This window comes from Ranitomeya imitator, chromosome 6 (assembly GCF_032444005.1).
Source record: "Ranitomeya imitator isolate aRanImi1 chromosome 6, aRanImi1.pri, whole genome shotgun sequence".
In the NCBI taxonomy this organism is placed as follows: domain Eukaryota; kingdom Metazoa; phylum Chordata; class Amphibia; order Anura; family Dendrobatidae; genus Ranitomeya; species Ranitomeya imitator.
In genome coordinates this window covers 16,396,111-16,408,153 of record NC_091287.1, presented here as the reverse complement: position 1 = coordinate 16,408,153, position 12,043 = coordinate 16,396,111, and the positions used below count along the sequence as shown (strand labels likewise).

At 40.0% G+C, this 12,043-nt stretch overlaps 1 protein-coding gene across 1 annotated transcript in view; it reads left to right on the top strand.

Moving 5' to 3' along the window:
- LOC138643533 (protein HEG-like) overlaps positions 1-12,043 on the top strand; it is a 65,754-nt gene that overhangs the window by 14,471 nt on the left and 39,240 nt on the right. The window contains exons 3-9 of the mRNA XM_069732429.1: positions 3,427-3,525; positions 4,498-4,623; positions 7,563-7,699; positions 7,876-7,934; positions 8,992-9,146; positions 11,135-11,263; positions 11,669-11,711. Coding sequence (XP_069588530.1) covers positions 3,427-3,525; positions 4,498-4,623; positions 7,563-7,699; positions 7,876-7,934; positions 8,992-9,146; positions 11,135-11,263; positions 11,669-11,711 — 748 coding nt within the window. The remainder of the gene's footprint in view (positions 1-3,426; positions 3,526-4,497; positions 4,624-7,562; positions 7,700-7,875; positions 7,935-8,991; positions 9,147-11,134; positions 11,264-11,668; positions 11,712-12,043) is intronic.

Sequence of the window (12,043 nt, the reverse complement as noted above, 5' to 3'; positions counted from 1 at the left end):
GACTTTGCCACACACTTCAAAAATAAGACCAAACAAGGCAAGTCTTTGTTGGCCAACCACCACAACCCCTTTGTATGAGAGACCAATGCCGAAACCCCATAACTTCACTCTCCAAAATCACTGAAGGGGAGCTTGCTCATCTTCTCTCCAAATCACACCTCACTACTTGTGCACTTATCCCAATCCCATCCCACCTCCTCCCCAAACTCACCACCACACTAATCCCATCCCTAACCCATCTCTTCAACCTTTCACTAACTTCTGGTACCTTCCCCTCTGCCTTCAAACATGCCACCATCACACCTATCCTCAAAAAGCCATCCCTTGACCCAAGCGCTATGTCCAGCTATCGCCCCATATCTTTGCTCCCATTTGCTTCCAAACTCCCTGAGCAGCACGTCCATGCTGAACTTTCCTCTCACTTTGCATCTATCTCTCTCTTCGACAACCTACAATCTGGCTTCTGTCCCCACCATTCCACTGAGACTGCCCTGACCAAAATTACTAACGACTTACTTACAGCCAAAGCTAACAGACAATTCTCTATACTCCTCCTTCTAGACCTGTCCTCTGCCTTCGACACAGTTGACCACTGCCTCCTACTACAGATCCTCTCTTCCTTTGGGGTCAAAGACCTCGCCCTATCCTGGATCTCCTCATACCTTAGCAACCGCACATTTAGCGTTTCCTACTTCCGTACTACCTCTTCATCTCGCCCCCTCTCTGTCGGAGTCCCCCAAGGCTCTGTCCTAGGACCCCTACTCTTCTCAATCTATACACTCGGCCTGGGACAACTCATAAGGTCGTATAGCTTCTAGTACCATCTATATGCTGATGACACTCAGATCTACCTCTCTGGCCCAGATGTCACCTCCCTGCTGCCCAGAATCCCAGAGTGTGTCTCAGCCATATCCTCCATCTTCTCCTCTTGCTTCCTCAAGCTCAATGTGGAGAAATCTGAACTCATTATCTTTCCTCCATCCCATAGATCTTCCATACCTGATCTATCTATCAAAATAAATGAAATCACACTTTCCCCTGTCCCCAAAATCCGCTGCCTTGGAGTAACCCTTGACTCTGCCCTGTCCTTTAAACCGCACATCCAAGCTCTCGCCACCTCCTGTCGACTCCAGCTCAAAAATATTTCCAGAATCCGTCCTTTCCTCAACCCACACTCTACCATAATGCTCGTGCATGCCCTAATCATCTCCCGCCTGGACTACTGCAACATACTCCTCTGTGGCCTCCCTGCTAACACTCTCGCACCCCTCCAGTCCATCCTTAACTTTGCTGCCCGACTAATTAATCTCTCTCCTCTCTACACTCCTGCGTCACCTCTTTGCAAATCACTTCACTGGCTCACAATTTCCGAGCGTATCCAGTTTAAACTACTAACACTGACCTACAAAGCCATCCATAATCTTTCTCCTCCATATATTTCCACACTTATCTCTCAATATCTTCCCTCACGTAATCTCCGGTCCTCCCAAGACCTCCTCCTCTCCTCCACGCTTATTCGCTCCTCACCCAATCGCCTCTCCCGAATATCCCCCATCCCCTGGAATTCAGTGCCCCAACACATCCAGTTATCCAAACCTGAAAACCCACCTCTTCAAAAAAGCTTACAGCCTGTAAAGACCACACGGCCATCTCAACACCATCGGAGCTCCTGCAACCCTCGACCTACTGTCTCCTTCCCCATAATCCTGTAGAATGCAGCTTGGATTGTAGCCTCCACTCTTCCTCCAGACTCTGGGACCTTGATTTCCAAATGAAATGCAACATTTACTTTCATCTGAACACAACACCTTGGACCACTGACAACAGTCCGGTTCTTCTTCTCCTTGGCCCAGGTAAGACGCTTCTGGCGTTGTCTATTGGTCATGAGTGGCCGGACACAAGGAATGTGACACTTGTAGCCCATGTCCTGGAGACGTCTGTGTGTGGTGAAGCAATGACTCCAGCAGCGTCCGCTCCTTGTGAATCTCCACCACATTACTGAATGGCCTTTTCTTACCAATCCTTTCCAGGCAGCAGTTCTCCCGGTTGCTTGTGCACCTTTCTCTATCACACTTTTTTCTTCCACTCCACTTCCCATTAATATTCTTGGATACAGCACTCTGTGAACAGCCGCCTTCTTTAGCAATGACCTTTTGTGGCTTCCCCTCCTTGTGGAGTGTTTCACTGACGCCTTCTGGACATCTGTCAGGTCAGCAGTCTTCCCCATGATTGTGGAGCTACTGAAACAGACTAAGGACCTTTGCAGGAGTTTTTTAATTATTCTAATTTACTGAGATAATGACTTTTGGGTTTTCATTGGCTGTAAGCCATAATCATCAACATTAACAGAAATAAACACGTGAAATAGATCACTCTGTGTGTAATGACTCTACAGAATATAGGAGATTCACTTTTTGTGTTGAAGAACTGTAATAAATTTACTTTTTGGTGATATTCTAATTTTGTGAGAAGCACTTGTAACTACTAACTTTATAGAGTGTTTTAGATGACTATTGATTTTATAGAGCGGTCTAGATTACTAATTACTTTATAGAGAATGTTCTAGATTACTACAGACATAGTGTTCTAGATAACTACTAGTACTGACATTACAGAGAGAGTGTTCTAGATTACTAATGATTTTATATAGTGTTCAAGACTCTATATAGTCACTATAAAGTCACTCTATATAAGGTCACAACACAATACTGATTCTATAGAGAGCGTTCTAGATTACCACTGACATTACAGTATTCTAGACTACTACAGACATTGCAGACAATTCTAGATTGCTACTGAGGTTATAGATTGTTATAGATTACTAATACTGACGTTATAAATCGGTCTAGATCACTACTGATTTGTTAGAGAATATCGTAGATTTTTACAGACATTATAGTGTTTTAGATTACTACTGGCATTATAGGGAGTGTTCTAGATCACTATTAACATTATAAAGAGTGTTCTACATTACTACTGACTTTAGCGTGTTCTAGATTACTACTGGCATTATAGAGTGTTCTTTATTTTTACTGACTTTATATAGAGTGTCCTAAATTACTACAGACATTATAGAAATTGTTATAGATTACTAAGAGTACAGACTTTTATAGAGTGTTCTAGATTACTACTGACTTTATGGAGTGTTCTAGATTACTACTGACTTTATGGAGTGTTCTAGATTACTACTGACTTTATGGAGTGTTCTAGTTACTACTGACTTTATGGAGTGTTCTAGTTACTACTGACTTTATGGAGTGTTCTAGATTACTACTGACTTTATGGAGTGTTCTAGTTACTACTGACTTTATGGAGTGTTCTAGTTACTACTGACATAATAGTGAGTGCTTTAGATTACTACTGACTCTACAGGGAGAGTGTAGATAATATTAGATGTTTTTCTTACATTATTTGTTTATATTTTAGATATTATTAATTCACTCGATCTGATCGATACCATCACTGACGCTCCCACAACTTGGACCTCAATCACATCCGTACAGACGGGAGGAACTTTTTTCATAAGTACGAAACCTGAGCTATAATACTATTGACAGGACGTGTTACAGCTGATTGGGTGTGTTGGACGGGTTGCTTCATCTCCATTTTACACTATTTGCACCTTAGTAAGAAGAGCCGACTGAATTCTCTAAATATAAAAGCGAAGACATAGGCGCCAATGCATTACTTGCGTTTTTATTTTTTTATTTAGATTTTCACTTTTGCCTTGTTTAAATCATTGCATTTCTTTGTAACCACAATACAATCTGTTATTGTACATCATTTCTTTGCAACAAATTCTTCCAAATCTCGTACACGGCTCATAAATGTGCAATGTAAAAAATGTTCCTAGTTTTTGTATTTAAACATTTTTGCAATTATTTTTTTTTTTTTTTATGCAAACAGTGGATTGTTTCTCAAAATGTCACGGAAACTGGCTAAGAAAAATACTAGCATGCATAAAAATACTTTTATACTTTTTGAAAAGTCTCAAATAATAAATCAGGAGAAAACATCTGAAAGGCCCCAAATAACGCTTACAAAGAAAAATATAAAAAAATAAGGCAGACACGTAAAAATTTGACTTAAAAAAGGCGCAAATATAAAGATGAATGTGGCTCGAACAAAAAACAGGCGCAAAACACAGAAAACATTACAAAAACGTTACAACCCCTCCTCTCTGCAAAAGTAGTGATAAATTGACCCCATAGTTTTAGAGTGTTTGGAGCGGCTATTTAATGGGGTGCAGTTCGTTCCCATCGCTGCCCTCTTTTATTTTTTCTGAGGTCATAGAATTGACTTGTTACCAATTGGTTCTATAATTTTTTTTTATTGCCTGCACCTCTCACTGAAATTTTGTAAACCTGAAGATCTGTAGGTTAGAGACTGCTCATTCAACATCATATGCCATGTTGTGAATGGTAGCATTGTGAGATCTATGGCAAATAAGGACTGGATGTTATCAACTGAGTCCTAAAAGTGCTTATCTTATTACAGGTGCAGTGCATTGTTTCCAGGATGCAGATTGCCCACCCTATTCCATGTGCTCACTACAGGGGGCGCTCCACATATGTCAGTGTCATCTGGGATACTTTTTCCATCAGGACTTGGGCTGCGTGGCAGGTAAAATTGCAATAATGTACCGTATATAAATCTTTTGCTAATAACCTTTTTATCTACTAACCTCCTATTTACTGATAAGCAGATGTATCTAAGACAAATTAAAACATTTAGCTCAGAAAACCAAACTTTTCACTTTAAATGGTATTACATATGAAAATAAGATGTTATTCACTACAATTATTAAAAATAACACAAAGCTACTGGTATCGAAATTAAAAACAACTTGAATCAAAACCTAAGCAAGAAAAATAAAAATATTTATGTAGAAAATTATAAGGACTATAATACTGCCCCTATGTACAATACTATAACTGCTATAATACTGCCCCCTATGTACAAGAATATAACTACTATAATACTGCTCCTATGTACAAGAATATAACTGCTATAATACTGCTCCTATGTACAAGAATATAACTAATATAATACTGCCCCTATGTACAAGAATATAACTACTATAATACTGCTCCTATATACAAGAATGTAACTACTATAATACTGCTCCTATGTACAATACTATAACTGCTATAATACTGCTCCTATGTACAAGAATATAACTACTATAATACTGCCCCTATGTACAAGAATATAACTACTATAATACTGCTCCTATGTACAGGAATATAAATACTATAATACTGCCCCTATGTACAGGAATATAACTACTATAATACTGCTCCTATGTACAACAATATAACTACTATAATACTGCTCCTATGTACAGGAATATAAATACTATAATACTGCTCCTATGTACAGGAATATAACTACTATAATACTGCTCCTATGTACAACAATATAACTACTATAATACTGCCCCTATGTACAAGAATATAACTACTATAATACTGCCCCTATGTACAAGAATATAACTACTATAATACTGCTCCTATGTACAACAATATAACTACTATAATACTGCCCCTATGTACAAGAATATAACTACTATAAGGGTATGTGTCCACGTTCAGGATTGCATCAGGATTTGGTCAGGATTTTATGTCAGTATTTGTAAGCCAAAACCAGGAGTGGGTGATAAATGCAGAAGTGGTGCATGTGTTTCTATTATACTTTTCCTCTAATTGTTCCACTCCTGGTTTTGGCTTACAAATACTGACATAAAATCCTGACCAAATCCTGATGCAATCCTGAACGTGGACACATACCCTAATACTGCTCCTATGTACAAGAGTATAACTACTATAATACTGCTCCTATGTACAAGAATATAACTACTATAATACTGCTCCTATGTACAAGAATATAACTACTATAATACTGCTCCTATGTACAAGAATATAACTACTATAATACTGCCCCTGTGTACAAGAATATAACTACTATAATACTGCTCCTATGTACAAGAATATAACTACTATAATACTGCCCCTATGTACAAGAATATAACTACTATAATACTGCTCCTATGTACAAGAATATAACTACTATAATACTGCCCCTGTGTACAAGAATATAACTACTATAATACTGCCTCTATGTACAAGAATATAACTACTATAATACTGCCCCCTATGTACAAAAATATAACTACTATAATACTGCTCCTGTGTACAAGAATATAACTACTATAATACTGCCTCTATGTACAAGAATATAACTACGGTACTATAATACTGCTCCTATGTACAAGAATATAACTACTATAACACTGCCCCTATATACAAGAATATAACTACTATAATACTGCTCCTATGTACAAGAATATAACTACTATAATACTGCCCCCTATGTACAAGAATATAACTACTATAACACTGCCCCTATATACAAGAATATAACTACTATAATACTGCTCCTATGTACAAGAATATAACTACTATAACACTGCCCCTATATACAAGAATATAACTACTATAATACTGCTCCTGTGTACAAGAATATAACTACTATAATACTGCCTCTATGTACAAGAATATAACTACTATAATACTGCTCCTATGTACAGGAATATAACTACTATAATACTGCCCCTATGTACAAGAATATAACTACTATAATACTGCCCCCTATGTACAAGAATATAACTACTATAATACTGCCTCTATGTACAAGAATATAACTACTATAATACTGCCCCTATGTACAAGAATATAACTACTATAATACTGCTCCTATGTACAAGAATATAACTACTATAATACTGCCCCTACATACAAGAATATAACTACTATAATACTGCCCCTATGTACAAGAATATAACTACTATAATACTGCCCCCTATGTACAAGAATATAACTACTATAATACTGCCTCTATGTACAAGAATATAACTACTATAATACTGCCCCTATGTACAAGAATATAACTACTATAATACTGCCCCTATGTACAAGAATATAACTACTATAATACTACTCCTATGTACAAGAATATAACTACTATAATACTGCCCCTATGTACAAGAATATAACTACTATAATACTGCCTCTATGTACAAGAATATAATTACTATAATACTGCCCCTATGTACAAGAATATAACTACTATAATACTGCCCCTATGTACAAGAATATAACTACTATAATACTGCCTCTATGTACAAGAATATAACTACTATAATACTGCTCCTATGTACAAGAATATAACTGCTATAATACTGCTCCTATGTACAAGAATATAACTACTATAATACTACTCCTATGTACAAGAATATAACTACTATAATACTGCCCCTATGTACAAGAATATAACTACTATAATACTGCCTCTATGTACAAGAATATAACTACTATAATACTGCTCCTATGTACAAGAATATAACTACTATAATACTGCTCCTATGTACAAGAATATAATTACTATAATACTGCCCCTATGTACAAGAATATAACTACTATAATACTGCCCCTATGTTTTCTATGTGGTGATGTCTTAGATCTTTCATTGTAAATTGTTTTTCTGTTTTCTTTTCCTGGAAGCCAGGACATTCCCGGCCAGGATTCCCATTTCCATCCTGTCCTGGGATGAGACATCTGGAGGTGGAGATATTGGAGATGAGATCAGACATATGGAGGCCGCTCAGTATGATCTGGGGGTCCACAGAGTGCGGATGTTGGTAAGAATTGCAGGTCATATGGGGGGGGGGGGGAGATGGTTGCAGTTTGGGGTCTTTTCATCATTTTTTTCTCTGTGTTGGGGGTGGCATTTGGTCCAGATCTCATTACTTGTCAGTTTGTATCTGTCGCTTGTTTTTATTAGAGAATTTGTTTCCAGAAGTTTCTTTTTCTTTAGTTCCAGGATGTCTTCGATCACATTCCGGGTTATGTATCTACGTCGATCACCGATGTGCAGTGAGTAATGTCCGTGCTCCATATGTGAAGGGGAAAACAGAAATGTCTCACCATTATCTGGACATGTTTTCAGTCTGCAGTAGCACAATACCCTACTGATTGGGTTTTCTCCAGTCACACCCAAAGCTGCACTCACAGTTCCTGTTTGGTTCCCGTTAGCAGGATTTCTTCTTCTTCTGCTTCTTCATCTTCTTCTTCTTGTTCTTCTTCTTCTTGTTCTTTTTGTTCTTCTTGTTCTTCTTCTTGTTCTTCTTTTTCTCAGACAGTAAGCAGCAGACCGCAGCTTTGTGTGTGACTGGAGTGTACAATATTATGGAAAAAGACACAAATCTTAAAGTCAATGTCCATCATGATCTTCATTTCATTTGATTTTTGTCTTAAAGGGGTTTTCCGATTTTGGAAAATCTGTCCCCCTCCTGCAGTGTGTTTTAATAACAAATATTCCTTTCTTTAAACCTTTCCCCCGGGTCTTCACCACTGCTCCCAGTCTGCAGTGAGGACATTCCGACGATAGCGCTGCAGACAATCAGGGAGCTTAGCGACTCGTGTCGTCAACTTTGCACGAGTTGACAATAACAAACAGTTTGCTTTTAATAACTCAAGAGACAGGTTTAAAGTTTGACCAATTCAGTGCTTATTAACTTTGTCTCCTTTAAAGCGCGGTCTTCCTGATACAAAGCTCCATATCCCCAGCATTAAAGGTGTAATCACATGGTAAATTTCTGTATAACTTTAGCCACCACTAGAGGGAGCTGAGGAGCTTGCTGCATACACTGAGCTCAATAATAACCTCCTGAGCTCCCCCTAGTGGAGGCTGCAGGCAATCAGAATTTTGTAATGTGACTCCGTGTTTGTGATCTGGAGCTCAGTACCGAACCCCCAAACCGGGAACGTGCACCTCACTATGGGGGCTCACAGAAGTAGACCTTCCACTGCTGATAAGATGTTGGGTTTCATATATCGTGAGACATAAGGGACAAATCTGTCTTAAAGTCCCGGAGGGAGGTCTATGACGCACTCTTTACAGTGAGGTTGATGGCGGCTGTTCCTCCTGTAGGTTGGACGAAGGCCACGTGACGATCGTCCATTCATTCTCCACGCTGTATCCAGTCACTGAGGAGGACGTGTGGAGGGCGCTGACGGTCTCCCCGATCTTCTGCGATGACCCTCATGGCGGCTGCGCGTCTGCGCTGACCCGTGATAACTATCAGGGTAAGATGGGAACAAGACTAAGGAGCAAAGGTTGTCGGGAAATCTCCGCTGTGGCGTCCCTATCTCATCATAATGTAATACTATGCGTCTCTCTATAGAATCATCTTAAAGGGGTCTTCTGTCAATATATAAACAATGGCTCAAGCTCTGAGGTGTCATTGTATAAAGAAAGTCTCCTCTGGCAGGATTTCCTATTGAGTCTCAGAAAAAATGGCAAAATATTACTGCTGTAACTGCAGAGAACCCTTCCCACCTCTATTACTGCTGTGACTGCAGAGAACCCTTCCCTCCTCTATTACTTCTGTAACTGCAGAGAACCCTTCCCTCCTCTATTACTTCTGTAACTGCAGAGAACCCTTCCCTCCTCTATTACTTCTGTAACTGCAGAGAACCCTTCCCTCCTCTATTACTGCTGTGACTGCAGAGAACCCTTCCCTCCTCTATTACTTCTGTAACTGCAGAGAACCCTTTCCTCCTTTATTACTGCTGTGACTGCAGAGAACCCTTCCCTCCTCTATTACTGCTGTGACTGCAGAGAACCCTTCCCTCCTCTATTACTGCTGTGACTGCAGAGAACCCTTCCCTCCTCTATTACTGCTGTAAGTGCATAGAACCCTTCCCTCCTCTATTACTGCTGTAACCGCAGAGAACCCTTCCCTCCTCTATTACTGCTGTGACTGCAGAGAACCCTTCCCTCCTCTATTACTGCTGTAACTGCAGAGAACCCTTCCCTCTATTACTGCTGTAAGTGCATAGAACCCTTCCCTCCTCTATTACTGCTGTAACCGCAGAGAACCCTTCCCTCCTCTATTACTGCTGTGACTGCAGAGAACCCTTCCCTCCTCTATTACTGCTGTAACTGCAGAGAACCCTTCCCTCCTGTACACATAGGTGATTTGATTTGTCCTGTGTTGCTTTGCTGTGAATCAAAGATGTCACCAAGATGGATAAATCCATTATTTACATGACAGAGTGACACACAGTGATACATTCTTCCCATATATTTACTATTATTCCCATAGTCCTAATTGAAGAAGTCTGAAAGACATGTGATTAGCATAATTATGGCAGGTGCCACACAGATAAGAAGTGATAGAAGACGACGTACGAGGAAGGATATCGTTATTAAATAACAATATTAAATAAACAGTTTTAATAAGACAGAGAAAGAACAGGGTCTCTCAATAGTGGGGAAGCAAACTGGAGACCCCCGCTTTATATAGGCTGAGATTTGCAAGGGCAATATAATTAGTTTCTTTACATCACTTGTACCAGTGGGCCTCAGTAACGAGGTCGGCGTATTAATTAATGTCCAAAATGTTCCTATGGTTAATTACTTGCTGAAGAACTGGGACTGTGAGACGGGGAAGTAATGGCAGCTGCTGCCATTGTCAGATTGTCACTTGGACTCAGGTTTGCGCCCGGGCTGGATCATTCCACAACTTCCATGTTCCTCTGGAGGAGCCATTCTTTTGATGATTTGGAGGTCAATTAGGGTTGTTCTCTGCTAAAAGGTGAAATTTCTCTTCATCTTCAGCTTTTTAGCAGAGGCCTGAAGCTTTTGATACAAAATTGACTGATATTTGGAACTGTTCATAATTCTACCCACCAACAAAAGTTCTAGCTGCTGAAAACCGTCCCCAATCAAAACGCTACCTCCACCATGCCTCCCTATGGGGATGGTGATCTTCTGGTGATGCGCACTGGTGGCTTTGCATCTTTTGGATTTATGGCCCAAAAGTTCCCCCTCGGTTGACTGTAGTTTTGTTATTTTTATATTTCTCTGATTTCAGTTTGTTACCCAATGAATTTGTACAAATTATGAGTTACATTAAAAGAGGGGAAAAAAAGCTCTGAAATGCTTCTACTTTGTAGGATTTTTTTATGGCATTTTTTAGGGCGTGTAGACTTTTTATATCGGCTGTTTGCCTCCTCTTACCTCCAGGTTTTGCTTACTCTCCACCTTCTTATTTTCGTCTATATTGCAGGTCTTAGTCTGTGTGACTTTGACGTATGTGACTTCTCCTCCAGCGACTGCCACGTCCACGGGGGGCTGGTGACGTGTGAGTGCCGGCGAGGGTACTATAAGTTCAGCCCCACGGACCGCTCCTGCAGAGGTGAGACTGTGAGTGCCGACGGCGTCGCATCATCAAAGGTCCGATCATTGCGCAATGAAAAGTTCTGGAACCTTCTAATATACTTTGTGTTTCAGCACCTCTGCGTGATGTCATGTCAACTATTGTTTTTTACAGACCAATAAAAAAATCTTACAAAAAAAAAAAGTTTTGCTACAATTGTATCCAGTCCAGTGAGTCCTCTGGAGATAAACTATCTGGACTCTGGGCTGATACATTGTAACAAACTGCCAGCACAAGAGAGAGGCTCATCTGCTATTCTCAAGAGACATTGCTACACAATTGTAGTGAATCTTCAGAGAAGGATTTTCAGCTTCTGGATGTAAGAACATATAATGCCGTATATTGTACCGCACAACGTGTCACAGAATGGACTTTCTATTGCAGAGTGTGGGAGCGGATACAGGAGGACGGAGAGCGGCTGTGAGAGGTCGGTACTGTCTCCTGCCATATTGTGTGTCCACCGAGCTGCTACATCTATCTATATAATCGTCTAAGGGTGACTGCCGTCTGTTTGTCTGTCACGGAAATCCCGCGTCTCGCCTGCCGCAACCAATCAGCGACTGGCACAGACCGGCCGCGAATTCGCCCTTCCCTGCTCCCCTCCAGTCAGTGCCCCTATAGCGGTTTAGCAGTCCGTTAACGCTGCTATTAACCCTGTGTGCCCAACTTCTTACTATTCATGCGGCCTATGTAGCACCAATAGTAAAAACATATAATGTTAAAAATAATAAAAAAAAATTAAAAATCATTATATTCTCA